The 18,301-nt window shown below is 46.1% G+C and overlaps 1 protein-coding gene across 1 annotated transcript in view; it reads left to right on the forward strand.

The window, feature by feature from the left end:
* TRPM8 (transient receptor potential cation channel, subfamily M, member 8) overlaps window positions 1–14,079 on the forward strand; it is a 66,316-nt gene extending 52,237 nt beyond the window's left edge. The window contains exons 20-24 of the mRNA XM_014955606.1: window positions 1,874–2,064; window positions 5,067–5,166; window positions 6,511–6,544; window positions 10,897–10,983; window positions 13,010–14,079. Of these exons, the coding sequence (XP_014811092.1) occupies window positions 1,874–2,064; window positions 5,067–5,166; window positions 6,511–6,544; window positions 10,897–10,947 (376 nt within the window). The 3' untranslated portion in view covers window positions 10,948–10,983; window positions 13,010–14,079. The remainder of the gene's footprint in view (window positions 1–1,873; window positions 2,065–5,066; window positions 5,167–6,510; window positions 6,545–10,896; window positions 10,984–13,009) is intronic.
* Window positions 14,080–18,301: the final 4,222 nt, after the last annotated feature.

Genomic DNA, 18,301 nt, shown 5'->3' on the forward strand with positions numbered 1-18,301 from the left:
GTGGTCCTCAGGGAGAAGTTTGCACAGCTTCTTCCAGAAGTCTCAGGTGTTTACAGTGCAATCTCTGACACACAGTTGAGTTAAAAATGGGAGGTCCTTATATCAGACTTGTGGAACGTAATGCCCTCCTGTCTTACTTCTGACTCATGAGTACAGTTGGGTTGGTGGTGTGGCTCTCTTCTCCTTCCCATTCCTGCTTCTTTTCTGCTTACACTCCCCTGCAGCCCAAAAAAATATATACTTACAACCCCATGGCATCCTCCTTGAGGTCCGCTATGTTTATTTTTGTGTGTTTTAATAGTAAATTGGCAGTGACAGGCTTGGCAACAATTTGCTTTGGCAACAGGAGTATTTACAAGAAGCACTAAAGACTCTTGGTTTGCCTCAAGAGGATCTCCCTTCCCAAAGCCAATGCCAATTCTGCCTGGCCTGAGATGAGACGTATTAGGGTGATGAGTTGAGAAACCCCTTCAGCTTTGGGATCTGCTCTCCCCTCAGCTCTAGACTTTTCTTCCCATACTCACCTGGACTCCAAAGACATGTCAGATTTTGGTGATTTTTGGCAAGGCAGCTAGGACTGGTACAACATATATTTTTTGTACTTGTGTTTTCCTAACCTGCACAGGACCTGGAGACAGAAGGCAATACTTAATACTCCCTAGGAAGGGTGAAAGCAGTTCATGTTACTAAAGGAAAGTATAGTACTAAGCCAGCTCTAGCCCAGAAGCCTTTGATATTTGTTAAAACACTTATTTTAACGGCATCTAACAAGAAAAGTCCTTGTTTATCCAGCTATGCCAGTAAAAACCTTGTTTTTGCCGGTTCAGCTTATTTTGTGGAAGGACCCAGCGTGAGTTCTCTAATGACACTCTCAGAGCTCTTTGCATAATTCATTTTAACCATACACTGAACAACTTAATCAAGCAGGAGCACTGGATTATACTGAACTCAGGAAGCCCAGTGCTCAAACACCAATCCCAGGTGTTTTTTTTCCTTCGTGCAGTTAGAAATCTGTGAATCTGTGGTGGCTCATCCTAAGACCAGTGTGTACATAGTATTTGTCAGTCTTTAACAATGCTGATGTCTGGTAGATACCAGTCCAATCAATGCCTCTATATGTTGTAATTACAATCATAATCATCATATAATAATAATCATAATCATATATTAATTTTAACAACAGATAACCCAACTGTTTCTTTGCGTCCAGTTTGCATTAGCTGAAAAGGGTGAATATCACATTTTAGACACTTCTGAAATTCAGGTTTGTGTTTATCTTCTAAAACAAAAGATAATTTCAAAGAGGTGAAAGTTTTAGCTTATCTTGTGTATTCGGACAGTCCATGAGCTGGTTGCTCTTGTGGTTGTTGCTTTGCTGGACTCATACAGTGATTAGTGCCCCTCCTAAAAGTCTCAGGAGCTTTTCGTTTTTTGTAAATGATCTATTTTTAGGGTGGTTTTTTTTTTTTTTTTGCTTAGAAAGAAGTTAGATGATGAATTAATGAGACACAGTATCTTGCAAAGAAGCCTCCTGTTCTCATGTGTCTAGGCTGGAAGAAAATTGCCTCGAGCTAAGGTAGTGAAAGTATGTGGAGTGGTTTTTCGCTGTTCCTGTTTTTTCCAGTTTATTTGTAACTTCAGGGTTTTTTTTTTTTTTTTCCTACTGCCTTAGTTCCTCCCGTTTTCAAATTTCTCTCTAAAAAGGAGAAACAAACTCAATGACCTCCTAATCAGTAAAAAAATATCAGCTGCAGGATGACTTTACAAAAACATGCCCTGGCATAATGAAGAGAAAAGCTGCCTGAGGTGGCTCTGGTGGAGCTCTTTTAGAATAACTAATGCTGTCTGTATTTTCTCTTTTTTCACCTAATAGTTACACCGTTGGATCAGTCCAAGAGAACAATGACCAGGTGTGGAAGTTCCAGCGCTACTTTTTGGTTCAAGAATACTGCAGTCGCTTGACCATCCCCTTCCCTTTTGTCATCTTTGCCTACATTTTCATGGTGATGAGGAAATGTTTCAAATGCTGCTGTAAGAAAGAAAGCAAAGAGCCATCTATTTGTTGTGAGTTGGATTATTCCTTACTACCTAAAAGTCATGTTGGGCTTAAACCAGGCAGATAATGTTTTGCTGGGAGATTTTCAATGGCAAGGTAGACCTTGGAGGACGTGGTTGTACTGGAAATGAGGAGCAGCTCATTCATGTTCTCTATCAAATGCAAATCCACTACTCGAAATCTCTTCAGTGAGATTCAAATCAAAGCCCTTGGGTGCTTCGCAGCCATGATCTCATCTTCAGTACCTAAGGTGTGCTCTCTCTGGGATATGGGGAATTATACTTCTACCTTCTTATACTGAAACTCCAGTTGAGCATTGTGGTGGTCCCTGCTCTACTTGAGTGGAGTTATCCAATGCTTTCTTGTCCCAGCCATTTCGAGGCAGAAATACCTCATGTATATGGGTATGAGACTCCACCTGGAATACTGTGTCCAGCTTTGGAGTCCTCAACACAGAAATGACATGGACTGGCTGGAACGGGTCCAGCGGAGGGCCACCAAGATGATCAGAGGGATGAAGCACCTCCCCTATGGAGACAGGCTGAGGGAGCTGGGCTTGTTCAGCCTGGAGAAGAGAAGGCTCCGGGGAGACCTTATAGTGGCCTTTCAATACCTGAAGGGAGCTCCAGGAGAGCTGGGGAGGGACTCTTTGCCAGGAAGGGTAATGATAGGACAAGGGGAATGGTTTTAAATGGGAAGAAAAAGGATTCAGATTAGATCTCAGGAAGAAATTTTTTACTCTGAGGGTGGTGAGACACTGGAAGAGGTTGCCCAGAGAAGCTGTGGCTGCCCCATCCCTGGAGGGGTTCAAGGCCAGGCTGGATGGGGCTTGGAGCAACCTGGTGTGGTGGGAGGTGTCCCTGCCCAGGGCAGGGGGTTGGAACTCGATGATCTTTGAGGTCCCTTCCAACCCAAACCATTCTGTGATTCTATATAAATCAATTGAGTCTTCAAATTAATCCTATCTGTTTAGGGCTGCTTATGCTGCTTCCTAGCTTTGAAGGTTTGGGGTAGGTTTTTTTGGAGGTGGTGAGGTTGGGGTTTTTTTTGGTGTATTACAACACTGAATAAATTCATCCAGAACCTGCAGGGGGTGAAAGTCATCTTTTCATGGACTTGATGAAGAATGTCCCTGGCTTTGAAGGTTTGGGGTGGTTTTTTTTTGGAGGTGATGAGGTTGGGTTTTTTTTTGGTGTATTACAACACTGAATAAATTCATCCAGAACCTGCAGGGGGTGAAAGTCATCTTTTCATGGACTTGATGAAAAATGTAAACCCTCCCATTTGTCATTAGTGCTGGACAACCTGCCTCAAAAATGCAGGAGTGGCTGAGTCAGCCCTGTAGCTATTTCCTCCTTATTTATTCTGTCAGGGGCACAGACATGATCTGTTTTAACAAACTTTTTTTTTTCCCCCAACAAATGGAGTGGTTTCTCTTTTTTTTTTTTTTTAACAGCCATTAATAAGCAGATGAGAGAGGGTAAATTGAGTTAATTGACAGACTTATTCCCATCCATCAGCAACCTGACTATTGCCCCGCAGCACAGTCTAGATTTGTTATTCATTTAGGAGAAAGATGCTTGCTTTGGGGTATAAAGTTCCTTAGCAATGACTAAATTGTTCTGGCTGTCCAAATCACTGTTTGCTTTCCTTGCTGGGGTGGCTGCAGATATTTAACTGCAGATATTTCTGCCCAAGTGATGAAAAGTTGATATTGGAGTTCTTGAAAGCAAATTAAATAGGACAAGAGGAAATGGCCTCAAGCCTCACCAGGGGAGGTTTAGATTGGATATTACTGATATTGGAGTTCTGAAAGCAAATGAAATAGGACAAGAGGAAATGGCCTCAAACCTCACCAGGGGAGGTTTAGATTGGATATTAGGAAATATTTTTAGACTGAAAGGGATACTAAGCATTGGAACAGGCTGCCCAGGGAAGTGGTTGAGTCTCCATCCCTGGTGATATTTAAAAGACAGATAGATATAGTGGTTAGAGATATGGTTTAGTGATGGGTTTTTTAATCAGAGTTGATGATTGGACTCGATGATCTGAAAGGTCCCTTCCAACCTAGGCAATTCTGTGATTCTGTTCTATGGAAGAATTAATTAGAGGCAGAATATCATTGTAGTTGAGCTGGTGACAGGAACTGGGACCTCCATGGAGAAAGCACACTCATGTATTGCCTATTGTAAAATCCTGACTTCCCACTTATGGAAATGGTTGGGATTTGGGTCCTTAAATGCCAATTGGTATCTGGGAGAAGAACTGAGACTGTGTGAGGTCAGAGGAGCACTGGGTGGAGGAAGCAGGACTTCAGTTGTTTGCCAGCTATAGGCTTCTTTTGGCTCAGCTAACCTTCCTTTATTTTTTATTTTTTTTTTAATTTATTGTTATTAAAACCCACGTGGTTTGTGCTGTCCTGTTGGGACAGGATAAGAACCAGAATTATTATCCTGGAGGGCTTTGACTCAAAGTGGTTTGGTCTGTGTCACTCACTAATTTGTAGCATCAACAAGAGGTGCCTTTTAGAGAAGACAATGCTTCATCATTTGGAAATGTTTTAGGTCAATGATAAGTCATACAACATGGTTCTTCACATGTGTTACTCTTAATGATCCAGTATGGGATAATATAGAAACAAATGGAAAGCTTAAACCCAGATAAGAACTTTCTGGAGTGTCCTGTGCCTGTAGAAGTGGCTGCTGTTTCACATAACATTGGTGTAAACCAAGACTGAAAAAAAAATCCAGAAAAACTTCTGGAGTTTGGGGTTTTTGTTCATATTTTCCTTTTTTTAACCAGCTCTGGTTGCCGGGAGCGTACAGTAAAATGTGTTACTGTTGTATTTATCAGAGCTGTGTCACAGGTAGGACAAAGGCTCTGGATGAAGAGAAAGGAATCATTGACCTCAGGTTGCAAGCACTAACCCAGCCTTTTTTTGCACGTTAGCACTGGAACGACAAATTAACTGAATCTAGTCTTCTTGTTTTTCTTCACATGCCTTTTCCAGGCTCCAAAAATGAGGACAATGAAATTCTGGCATGGGAAGCTGTCATGAAGGAAAATTACCTTGTCAAAATCAATACCAAAGCAAATGATTCATCAGAAGAGTACGTCTGCCCTTCTTTGTCTTCGCTCTCTTAACTTTCTGTTGAATGTTTTTAGTGAAGGCAAGTTTTCAGCAGCTCTTAATGTTTACCAAGTTAATGAGTAGGTAAATAAACTCAGCACAAACGGGCCTTTTCTTTTTAAGTGGAATGATAGCCTTTTGTCAGCTGCTGCAGATTGGCTTCAGAAATAATGGATTAGGCTGGTAAAATGCTAATGGCAATATCACAAGGGTTATAATGGCATATTGTGCACATAGTGGCTGGGCAGATGCATTAAACACGCTTGTTCCCAATGTCTGTCATGGTATTTTGCAAAGGATTTCACCTCTCTGTGCTCGAATTTTTCTGTTTTACCATCAGGGAATGGTAAAATGGAGAAAATGTTCTTTTCCTATACTGTTTTGAGGTCTCGTGGTGGAAAGCAGAGCCGTAGCTGACTAGTCTTGTAACGTCGTGCAGTTGGTGGAGAATATTTAGTGTTAGACCTTGAATATCAGGCATTATTCCTGTGGTGTCAATCTATACAGAGCTCTGGGCTTAATAGCATGAGTAGGAAAGAGCTCTGGAGAGGGGAGGGTGCTATTTGGAAGGGTGGTATTTAAAGGTTGATAGCTTGGACTGCTCTTCCCTGGCTGCTAGATTGTGACCCTTTATCTTTAGGATGTAGCCCAGTGTTTTCAGAGTAGCAGGATAAGGGGAGAGAGAAATACAAAGAAAGATAGAAAACAGCAGCAGTAACCTGCTGTGTATGACAGCTTCATTTTGTAGCTAGTTTCCAGCAGCTCAAGTATTTTCCTAAATGGAATGTAAGGGAAGAGCTGATAAGAATGGATAGGAAGGACCAGATTGCTCCATGCCCTTTTGCCTCTGACATTGCTGTCCACAAGTAAGTGTTTATGTTAAGACTACCCAGAGGCATTCGGCATTGGATAAAAAGCCAAACAAATAAAAAAAAATAGCTTTTATCCTGGAAGCAGAAGAGGCTTGACAAGGAAAATGGAACAGCGCAGCACTAACAGTAATTTATATGTTAGTTAATATACTTGGTTAATATACTTGCAATAAAACCAACGCCAAACCACCTGCAGCCCTGTCTCCTTGGAAGGACAAAGACTAGTCTTCCCTAACAGGGGCATCTGCAGACAATCTGTTTAGTTAGTTAGTTAGTTAGCTAAGTTAGTTGCCTTAGCTCCACTCTTTGGCCAAAGATGAGGAGTTTGGGGCTCCAGATAGACTTTTGTGAAGCAGTTCTGCACAGTTTTGCAAAGTTGGGAGGGGACCCGGCCACAGCTTTTCCAATACCTGGACTCAGCCCTCTCCTCTGTGTCCTCTTTCTGTTTTCAGGACAGTGCATCGATTTAGACAACTGGATTCAAAGGTACTTCTGTTTCAGACTTCTCTGGGGGATATGTGTCTCTGGTAAAGCAGATAGTGGTCACAAGGAAAATGAGGATCATAAAGAATCACGTGCAGTCCTTGTTGCTGTCACCAGTTTTAAATAGGATTTAAAATGTGCTCTTTTGCACCTTTGATTCCCTATGTAGCTTCGGATTGTGCTGGGAAATGAAGTAGAAAGATCCTTGCTTAGCATCGAAGAAGCAGTTCTCAGTATTTCTTATTGGATGGAATAAAAGTAAAGATAACTTCTGTCTGAAAAAAGTTCAATATTCTGCTGTGTAACAGGCCTGTGAAATGCCAGTGTGAAGAAGGGACATTATACATTTAGAGTATACCCTTCTCAACAAGTTTAGCTTCTAGTGCTGAAGCATGAGGTAATTAAACCTTCGTGTAACCCAGGCAATACCTTCTGGCTAAACAAAGGATGCTCCATGTATATTGTAGGGAAATAAGACCTTTAATTAGGATTAAAATGACCAATTCTCATCTGATTGACAGAAACATCCTGTGCTAAAGGAATATAAAGCTGCCAATCTACTAGAGAGCACATCATTATCAGAGTTGGCATATAAGTATGGGTTTTGACTGTGGCACTGAAAAGACCTTCACGATGGGTGGGGTTTTTGAGGGCTTGATTGAATGATGTGTTTTGCCTTTGAAGTGGGGAGTTGCATTAGCGTGAAGAACAGACTTTTTAGAAGTCCCAGGGTGAGAAGGCCCACATACACTTCAAAAAGCTTCTTTTGATTGCTGTCAAATAATTCAGATTGCGAAATAATAGCGTGGTTTCAAGACGGAAATGGAAATGGTGAGCCACCGAGTATGTGTGAAAATAATTGGGAGTGTCCTTTCAAGCACAGTCTCCCACAATATCTTCCTGGAGAAGCTGGCTGCCCATGGCTTGGATGGGAGGACTCTCCACTGGGTTAAAAACTGGCTGGAGGACGGGCCCAGAGAGTGGTGGGGAATGGAGTTAAATCCAGTTGGTGGCCGGTCACGAGTGGTGTCCCCAGGGCTCGGTACTGGGGCTTGTTCTCTTTAACATCTTTATCAATGATCTGGCCAAGGGGATCGAGTGCACCCTCAGTCAGTTCACAGACAACACCAAGTGGGGTGGGAGTGTCAAGGCATTTCAGAGGGATCTGGACAGGCTGGATTCATGGGCTGAGGCCAATGGGATGAGGTTCAAGTGCCGGGTCCTGCATTTGGGTCCCACCAACCCCCTGCAGCGCTCCAGGCTGGGGGCAGAGTGGCTGGAGCTGCCTGGCAGAAAAGGACCTGGGGGTGTTGGTGGACTGTTGGGTGAACAGGAGCCAGCAGTGTGCCCAGGTGGGCAAGAAGGCCACCAGCATCCTGGCCTGGGTCAGGAACAGTGTGGGGAGTAGGATGTGGGAAGTGATCGCCCCATTGTACTGGGCACTGGTGAGGCCTCACCTCGAGGGTTGTGTCCAGTTTTGGGCCCCTCACCACAAAAAAGACATTGAGGGGCTGGAGCAGGTCCAGAGAAGGGCAATGGAGCTGGTGAGGGGTCTGGAGAACAAGTCTGATGAGGAGAGGCTGAGGGAGCTGGGGGTGTTCAGCCTGGAGAAGAGGAGGCTGAGGGGAGACCTTATTGCTCTCTACAACTCCCTGAAAGGAGGGTGTAGCCAGGGGGGGTCGGTCTCTTCTCCCAAGGAACAGGCGACAGGACAACATTGCTGTCCACAAGTAAGTGTTTATGTTAAGACTACCCAGAGGCATTCGGCATTGGATAAAAAGCCAAACAAATACCAAAAAAATAGCTTTTATCCTGGAAGCAGAAGAGGCTTGACAAGGAAAATGGAACAGCGCAGCACTAACAGTAATTTATATGTTAGTTAATATACTTGGTTAATATACTTGCAATAAAACCAACGCCAAACCACCTGCAGCCCTGTCTCCTTGGAAGGACAAAGACTAGTCTTCCCTAACAGGGGCATCTGCAGACAATCTGTTTAGTTAGTTAGTTAGTTAGCTAAGTTAGTTGCCTTAGCTCCACTCTTTGGCCAAAGATGAGGAGTTTGGGGCTCCAGATAGACTTTTGTGAAGCAGTTCTGCACAGTTTTGCAAAGTTGGGAGGGGACCCGGCCACAGCTTTTCCAATACCTGGACTCAGCCCTCTCCTCTGTGTCCTCTTTCTGTTTTCAGGACGGTGCATCGATTTAGACAACTGGATTCAAAGGTACTTCTGTTTCAGACTTCTCTGGGGGATATGTGTCTCTGGTAAAGCAGATAGTGGTCACAAGGAAAATGAGGATCATAAAGAATCACGTGCAGTCCTTGTTACTGTCACCAGTTTTAAATAGGATTTAAAATGTGCTCTTTTGCACCTTTGATTCCCTATGTAGCTTCGGATTGTGCTGGGAAATGAAGTAGAAAGATCCTTGCTTAGCATCGAAGAAGCAGTTCTCAGTATTTCTTCACCAATGGGAAGAAGGGGTGTTATACACTTAGAGTATACCCTTCTCAACAAGTTGAGCTTCTAGTGCTGAAGCATGAGGTAATTAATCCTGGGCCTTGCTTAGCATCGAAGAAGCAGTTCTCAGTATTTCTTATTGGATGGAATAAAAGTAAAGATAACTTCTGTCTGAAAAAAGTTCAATATTCTGCTGTGTAACAGGCCTGTGAAATGCCAGTGTGAAGAAGGGACATTATACATTTAGAGTATACCCTTCTCAACAAGTTTAGCTTCTAGTGCTGAAGCATGAGGTAATTAAACCTTCGTGTAACCCAGGCAATACCTTCTGGCTAAACAAAGGATGCTCCATGTATATTGTAGGGAAATAAGACCTTTAATTAGGATTAAAATGACCAATTCTCATCTGATTGACAGAAACATCCTGTGCTAAAGCAATATAAAGCTGCCAATCTACTAGAGAGCACATCATTATCAGAATTGTCATATAAGTATGGTTTTTGACTGTGGCACTGAAAAGACCTTCACGATGGGTGGGGTTTTTGAGGGCTTGATTGAATGATGTGTTTTGCCTTTGAAGTGGGGAGTTGCATTAGCGTGAAGAACAGACTTTTTAGAAGTCCCAGGGTGAGAAGGCCCACATACACTTCAAAAAGCTTCTTTTGATTGCTGTCAAATAATTCAGATTGCGAAATAATAGCGTGGTTTCAAGACGGAAATGGAAATGGTGAGCCACCGAGTATGTGTGAAAATAATTGGGAGTGTCCTTTCAAGCACAGTCTCCCACAATATCTTCCTGGAGAAGCTGGCTGCCCATGGCTTGGATGGGAGGACTCTCCACTGGGTTAAAAACTGGCTGGAGGACGGGCCCAGAGAGTGGTGGGGAATGGAGTTAAATCCAGTTGGTGGCCGGTCACGAGTGGTGTCCCCAGGGCTCGGTACTGGGGCTTGTTCTCTTTAACATCTTTATCAATGATCTGGCCAAGGGGATCGAGTGCACCCTCAGTCAGTTCACAGACAACACCAAGTGGGGTGGGAGTGTCAAGGCATTTCAGAGGGATCTGGACAGGCTTGTTGGGTGGGAATATCAAGGCATTTCAGAGGGATCTGGACAGGCTGGATCCATGGGCTGAGGCCCATGGGATGAGGTTCAAGTGCTGGGTCCTGCATTTGGGTCACAACAACCCCGTGCACAGACTTGGGGCAGAGTGGCTGGAGCTGCCTGGCAGAAAAGGACATGGGGGTGTTGGTCGCCTGTGGGCTGAACAGGAGCCAGCAGTGTGCCCAGGTGGCCAAGAAGGCCACCAGCATCCTGGCCTGTGTCAGGAACAGTGTGGGGAGTAGATCTCGGGAGTTGATCATCCCCCCCTGTCCTGGGCACTGGTGAGGCCCCACCTCAAGGGCTGTGTCCAGTTTTGGGCCCCTCACCACAAAAAAGACCTTGAGGGGCTGGAGCAGGTCCAGAGAAGGGCAATGGAGCTGGTGAGGGGTCTGGAGAACAAGTCTGATGAGGAGAGGCTGAGGGAGCTGGGGGTGTTCAGCCTGGAGAAGAGGAGGCTGAGGGGAGACCTTCTCGCTCTCTCCAGCTCCCTGAGAGGAGGGTGTAGCCAGGGGGGGTCGGTCTCTTCTCCCAAGGAACAGGCGATGGGACAAGAGGAAACGGCCTCAAGTTAGGGTATGTAAGTTCTGGGGTATTTTAAGGTACTTCCTACTGCTTGCCTTACTTCCTTTCCCTTCATACCAAGCTGTGGTCATCTGTTGGAATGAGTTAGAGTGACTTTATATAAACAGAGCTGCTTCTTTCTTCCTTTCTTTCTTTTTTTTTTTTTTTCGGTGACTTTATGTAAACAGAGCTGCTTCTTTCTTTCTTTCTTTTTTTTTTTAATTTTATTCTTGAGCTCTCTGATTTGAAAGGCCTCCTGAAAGAGATTTCCAGCAAAATCAAATGAATGCAGCTGAAATGGAAGAGCAGCTACCTGAGCAGGGTAAGCCCTCTTTAAATCCATTCTCTGACTTGAATAAGTTATCAGCATCTGTGATGGTAAATTGGCATGTCTTTGGAAGAAGAGTTAGTTTCAATTATTGATGCTCGTATTGATGTTGTCTAATATTTGAAATGAAATAAGAGCTAAATTCTCTTCCTCATTTGTTTTTTTTTCTGAAAAATATAATTTTCCATCTGGTGTTTCTAACAATTTTTGTCGTAGTTTAAAATATCTTATTTTGCTCCCTTGCCTTTGAAAAACTGTGAATAACCCAAGGTTATTTTTGTTGTCTTTGTGCTGGAATCCCTTTGGAAAATGATGAGTTTCTGTGCTCTTTCCTTTACAGTCTGTTCATTTTAACTCTGAAGAACATAAAACGATAGAGAAAAGACAGAATTATTTATTTTCCCATTTTCAAACTGGGGCGTTATGGGAGATCACTAGCCTTCCTCTACAATAAACTGTAGAGTGAAGAGTTGACCCAAAGTCTCCACAGCTGCAGTTTAGTGCCTAGTCATGAGCCTTGGGTCCTTTTTCATCAAGTTTTGTGGAAGAACTCAACTGGAGACACAGGTTCCAGCGGGATGTGAAAGCCAGGTGGAATATTGATGGGTGCAGAGAACTCCTTTCTTCATTGAAGACAGCAGGTTTAGATTGTCCTTGTTGACAAGGACAATCCAGAATGGCTTGATCAGCCTGAACGTTTAGAGCCTGGCTCCTTCCTCCATAGAGGGTTTTCCTGCAAGACAACTCAACTTATACCTGTGCCAAATATTCCTGGATCAGTTGTCTCACCGTTTTTCAGGGATAACTTCATATTCACTTGATCTGAAGTTCAGTTTAGTTATGAACAACTTGCAGCCACCCAATAAAATCTACAAGGACTGTGAGTTACTGGGCTTTTTCTTACGTGCAGTGAACTCCAAGTCACCTAGAGAACAGGCTGTAGAGTAGTGGAACTCTGGAGGTCATCTGGTCTCTCCCCACTCAAAGCAGCACTGGCTCAGATCAAAGGTAGCTGCAGTTTGGCTGAAAAATAGGTTGAAATTCATGAAGAACAGATGCAAATTTTACAGTTGCTTGGAAATTACTGGCTCCACAGGCACAATATTGACGGTTGGACAAGATGATCTTTAAGGTCCCTTCCAACCTAGAAGATTCTGTGAGATTCTGTGAGAAAATGGGGGGAAATCTGATGAGGCAGCAGTCCTGCAGAAAGGAATGGAATATTAAATAGCTGGTGTTTTGTCATCTGTGAGATGTATGAAGTAGTCCTCCTGCTGCTTATAGTGCAGTGAATCTCCTCTTGGGTACGGCATCCAGTGTTAGTGCTGAGCTTCAAGGATGAGGATGGAATGGCTGGAGAGTGTTTGGAACCATGACAAGAGGAACAGCAAGTCTTAACAACAGTAGAAAGGAGGGAATGAATGGTGGATAGAAGATACCTGTTTATGATGGAGCTTGTGGAAATGACCTCTGATTATTCTAGAGGGAGGTGTCCCTGCCCATGGCAGGGGTGTTGGAACTCAATGATCTTTGAGGTTCCTTCCAACCCAACCATTCTATGATTCTATGATTCTATATAGTGAGTGCTTTGAAAAATGGAGTTCCTCTCCAATTTATGCCTGGTGAACTATCTAGAGGGCATCCTGGTTGCCATCAAAGTGTTTTGCTGCACGTGGGCTGTGCTGACCCTGGAGCTGAGCCTTGGCAGCCCACAGGACTAACGTCACGGTGTGAACAGCAGTGTCAGTGTCTCACAGGAAGCAGATGTGTGTATTATGCTCTCTCAGCTGAAAGGGAGGACTTTAATCTTTGCTGACCATCTCATCTTGGGTAGGAGATGCTGGATTGGCCCTTCCAGGTGCTTTGCATGCAGGTGTTATCTCTGCTGCTCTGCTTAGACACCCAGTCCTGGATGGGTGGCACAAATAGCTCCTCCATCCCGAGACCATGAGGATGGAAGCAAAATCTTGAGGTGGGCTTGGGAGCTCTACTCAAAATTTTTTTTCTTTTGCTCACACAGGTACTGATTCATCAAGACTAATTTCTCAGAGCTGGCAGTAACGACCATGGGAACTGATGCACCAGTGTCAGTGGCTCTGCTGGACTTTTTAAATATTTTTTTTTTTTTTTTGCAAGATGATGGTAAAACATTAAGACGACTGTTTATCTCCTGGCAGGACTCCCATGTTACCCCAGCTCTCCTTTCTCCTCGTATCCTCTGATGCTCAATGGCAGCAATTAGTCCTTGTCAGCTGCTGTTAAAAAGCACTCTTCATTCCAAGAGTTCTCCTGCTGCTGCCAAAATCGCTTCGCTTTTCAATTTCACTCAAAGGGAGCTGTTCATGGCTTTCCTTTATCCACTAATTGCCTTGTCTTAATGAATCAGTCTCCCTTCCCAACCCTTCCTGTAGTAGCCAGATCTGGCTTGTTACTTGCATAGTCTGTGTCAGACCTGCTGAAGTCTGTCGTGCTGGCATGCCAAAATATAATATATATATTTCAGCATCATCCCCTGGAAGAAAGACAACATTGAGTCCAACCCTGCACCCACATCTCAGACTCTACCTGAGCAGCGTGGACTTCTTTCTGCTCTACCTGGAACTGTGCAGAAGCTCAAGCTATTGCAACCCTGCATGGGAGAGACTTAATTAATCTAGAAAGTATTTCCAGAGGCCTCGTGTGCAATCCTTGCTTGTTTCTTTGGTGATAAGTGGTATACTCGGAGCATTGCAATTAATTCAAGTTTTTTTTCAAAGAAGTTTGCATTTTGAAATGGAGAAGGGATTGTTGGCCAGCTTTAAATATTGTGATGCTTGCTCTGGTGAGGTTGCTATTCCTGCTTTGAGTCTAAAGTGAGAGCTGAACCTTGTGGCAATTTCTGTGGTCTGGTTGGATGCATTACCAACTTAAGGGACACCACTATAAAATGGCATTTATTTACCTTGCAAAAAGCATTGTGTCCATCTTCATGACAGGACGAGGGGCAATGGCTTCAAGCTGGAGGGGAACAGATTTAGACTGGAGATGAGGAGAGGGTTCTTCACTGTGAGGGTGGTGGAGCACTGGAACAGGTTGCCCAGGGAGGTGGTTGAGGCCCCTTCCCTGGAGATATTCAAGGAGAGGCTCGATGAGGCCCTGGGCAACCTGGTCTAGTTGGGGGTGTCCCTGCTGACTGCGGGGAGGTCGGACTAGATGACCTTTGGAGGTCCCCTTTGGAGGCCTGGGCAATTCTATGATTCTATGATTCATCCCCAGGGCCTAGGAACGATGTCCCAAGATGGTTGATTTGGAAAGTTGAGGTATTTTCCTTTTCCTGGCGTTGGCTACGGTAGTCCCAATGCTTTGCCATGACTTGCAGCTTGTTTGAGGGCTGTCAGGACCCAGGGGTCCTTACGTGGATGCCACCTGAGATCTCCAGATCAGTGCTTAGGTGGATGGAGAGGAACAGAACGCTCCCCAAGTGAGTCACCTTGACCAGTGGCAATACAGCCAGCTGCTGCCTGACCCAACCAAAGCCTGCTGTGAAAACCTGGTGGTCCAAGATGGCGAAGAGAGGACAAGCCCATTTTGGGTGTTTTGGTGGTTGTTTCGGTACGGGGGCAGGAAGGGCTGTTGTCTGTGGGGAACGTGTCTGCTTTATGGTGCAGGTGAGTGAGGTGCAGCTTTACTGAGCCAGGAGGCACACGTTGTTTACTGGAGCTGCTGCTCTGCTGGTCTTGGGAGCTGAAAATGGAATAGTTTTACAGGGAAAACCGTGGTGACGCATTATCTGAAAGGTTACTGCTCTTTTCTTGCTGCTTCTCATTACCTAACCTTACTGTATGCCATTATTGCACAACCCTGGGGGATATAGAATGCTAATAGCAGTGTTATTTGTTTAGATGTGGAAATACTTGTCTTTTCTTGTTAAAAAGCTTATAAAGGATTCAGGCTTTCATGGACTTCCATGGCACTTCGCTCGCATCGTAAATTATCGAGATAAGTTGCCCTCCTATAAATTATTTTTTTTTCCTATGTCATTTGTATGCCTTGAATGTGAAACATACTTTTAGGTCATTTCATTCCTATATAAATCCTGAAGTGTACCTGTCAGGAGCCCTCGTAATCTGTTCTCTTGTGAAATGGTGACAGTAACTCAGAACCATGTTCTAAAAGTCACAAGCCCTGGAACCTGTCCCTGCCCACCACTGCAGCCCATGGCTGCCAACCTGGGCTCCCTTCCCTTGGCCATGGAGCCCTACAGGCTCTTCTCCAGGCTCCTCTTCTTCCCCAAGCCTGGAGGTGCCAATGGAGCCCCAACCCAGGTGGGCTTTGGCAGCAGGGTGGCACTGGGGAGCACCCAACCTTCTGCTTCCTCCAAACCCTGGCACCAGCGGGCTGTTGGCTGGTCATCATGAGTGTCCTGGCAGAGGAGGCCAGACCTGGGTGTAGGAACCACCTGGCCAAGGGGGAGAATCTGCACCAGCCTTCTGCTTCCTCCAAACCCCGGCACCAGCGGGCTGTTGGTTGGTCATCATGAATGTCCTGGCAGAGAAGGCCAGACCTGGGTGCAGGGACCACCTGGCCAAGGGGGAGAATCTGCACCAACCCTTCCCTCCATCCCCTCGCACTCTCTCCAGCTGGCAGAGAACAGCAGCAGAGCCACCTACACCGGCCCCTGCTGTCCCTGCAGAGCCCCCAGGAGTCCACCCAAGAGGCAGCCATCAGGTTCCTTGGAGAGCCACATCTGCCTGGGGGTCCATCCCTGCACCAGCAGCAGGATCTGGCCTGGTCGCTGTGGATCTCCTGGGGCTCGCCGGGTGGCACAGGAGGGAACAGCAGGAGAAGCTCCAGGTCATCTCCAAGGGTGAGTGAGGGCAGCAGGGTGTCTGCAGGGACTGGTGGGGAGGAGGAGGTCCTCCACTGGTCCCTGTCCCAGCTCCCTGCACGGACAAGGGACAGCGTGGGCAGAGCAGAAAGATTTCAGGGGCACGTGGACAAGGGAACAGCAGGGGAAGCTCCAGGTCATCTCCAAGGGCGAGTGAGGGCAGCGGGGTGTCCGCAGGGACTGGTGGGGAGGAGGTCCTCCACTGGTCCCTGCCCCAGCTCCCTGCACGGACAAGGGGCAGCGTGGGCAGAGCAGAAGGAGATTTCAGGGGCACATGGACTATTTGTGGCCACCACCTTCTGGCTGAACCTGTTGCCCCCTGCATCCTCCCCCAACCCTTGAAGGCATGAAGGACAACAATGTTCATCATAAGAGCTGCAGAGAAAAGGTCTTCCAGATTCAGTCTAGCAGTTTTCCCAAGGACAACTACAGAGGACATGGAGGAGGAGAAGACCTTCTCTCCCACGCACCAACTTTCTGGCTGCTGGAGCTCAGCACGGAGCTGATCCCGGGCACCGCTGAGCGTGAGTGGATGCTGGCTTCTCCCTGCCTTCAGGACATCTCCAGCTCTCAGGTCCTGCCCGTCCCCTTCACCTCTTCACAGCTCATCCCTCCGCTTGACCTTCTGCAAATAGACAGTCCTGCTTCTTCACCTGCACTGCACGTCTTTTTGGGGAAATGAAACAGAGTTCAGGACATCTCCAGCTCTCAGGTCCTGCCCGTCCCCTTCACCTCTTCACAGCTCATCCCTCCGCTTGACCTTCTGCAAATAGACAGTCCTGCTTCTTCACCTGCACTGCACGTCTTTTTGGGGAAATGAAACAGAGAACTTGGTTCCTGAAGCACACAAGCCCTGGTCCAGCCTTTCTTTTTGCAGAGAACTTGGTTCCTGAATCACACAAGCCCTGGTCCAGCCTTTCTTTTTGCCCCCTGTGCAGGAACAGCAGCAGGTCATGGTGGAAAGGTCCTCCAGTAGAGTCAGTCCCTTTTCTGAGGGTCCCGTCACCTTCACAGGTGCAAGAGGATCTTTCTCCATCTGGTCTGGGTCTCAGCGCTGCAGAGGAGAAAGCTGGTGAGGGATTCTAGGAGAATGGGCTTTGGACAGGAGCAGGTGGGTTGGAGCTCTGGGCAAGGGGATGCTGGCCTTGGTGAATGAAGTCCTGGAGCTTTATTCCTGCTATTGCCTTCATATTTCCCAGGTGTTCATGGCTGAGAAGAACTATTTCATCTCCTGCCCATCCCTCCACCAGCCCGTAGGGATCACCATCTCAGGAACCCAGCCACCCTGGTGGATCCTACCCAGTTCCCAAGCTCCTGCTTTGCCACTGCAGAGCTCATCAGAAAGCAGGGCAGTCTCACCAGAGTGTGACCAAGGACAATTCTCAGAAGACAGAGCCTCCCACTGATCAGCGGCCACCCCAGCTCTCCAGGAGAGCATCACAGAGATGAAACCTGTCCCAGTGCAACTCATACCCATTGCCAGTTGTCTTCTCCTTGTGAGGAGAGGACCTGCATCCTCTTTGCAGGTAGCCTTTAAGTAGAGTGATGAACCTCCTCGTTTCCATGGAGAAGAGACCTAACTCCTTCAATCTTTCCTCATGGGGCAGGTTGTCTTGCAGGTGCTGACGGGCACTCCAGCTACCTGGTGGCTGCAGAAGCCACCAGAAGAAGTTTAAGGCTTATTAGGCAGTGCTTTAAGGTTGGTAGAGACCAGGCAAGGGCTGTTCCCTGCAGCAGACAGGAATCAGCTACCTGGCCAGGATAGCCTGGGGTGAGTGGAGATGACCATGCAGAGTTTTCTTTTAGGGAAGCTGCTGGTCCAGGTGGACTGCACTCTGGGTCCTGGGTGGAGGAGGCTGGGAGCTCCACCTATGCAAGCTGTGCTCTGGTGGACTCACTCAGGCAGCAGGTGGAGGAGCTGCTGGAGGAAATTAGCTGGCTATGCTGTGTTGGGGAGGTGAACAAAAAATAGGGTCTTAATCAAGGCTTTGCAAGAAGAAATACGCGGTCCTTTTGGCATTGACCTCCAAGGACCACCAGACAAAAAGCTTCAACCACGAACAGACAACACCTTGGAGAAGAAGGCACCATGTTCTCTGTTAGAAAGAGAAGAGGAAGAGAAGAGAAGAGGAAGAGCAGCACCATGTTCTCTGTTAGAAGAGAAGAAGAAGAGGAAGAGGAAGAGAAGAGGAAGAGGAAGAGGAAGAGAAGAGGAAGAGAAGAGAAGAGGAAGAGGAAGAGAAAGAGAAGAGAAGAGGAAGAGGAAGAGAAGAGGAAGAGGAAGAGAAGAGGAAGAGGAAGAGAAGAGGAAGAGGAAGAGAAGAGAAGAGGAAGAGGAAGAGAAAGAGAAGAGAAGAGGAAGAGAAAGAGAAGAGAAGAGAGAGAAAGAGAAGAGAAGAGAAGAATTGTACTGTCCCGTATTAGACCATTAGAACCTGGTCTTCA

The sequence above is a fragment of the Calidris pugnax genome, unplaced genomic scaffold (genome assembly GCF_001431845.1).
Source record: "Calidris pugnax isolate Ruff unplaced genomic scaffold, ASM143184v1 scaffold210, whole genome shotgun sequence".
In the NCBI taxonomy this organism is placed as follows: Eukaryota; Metazoa; Chordata; class Aves; order Charadriiformes; family Scolopacidae; genus Calidris; species Calidris pugnax.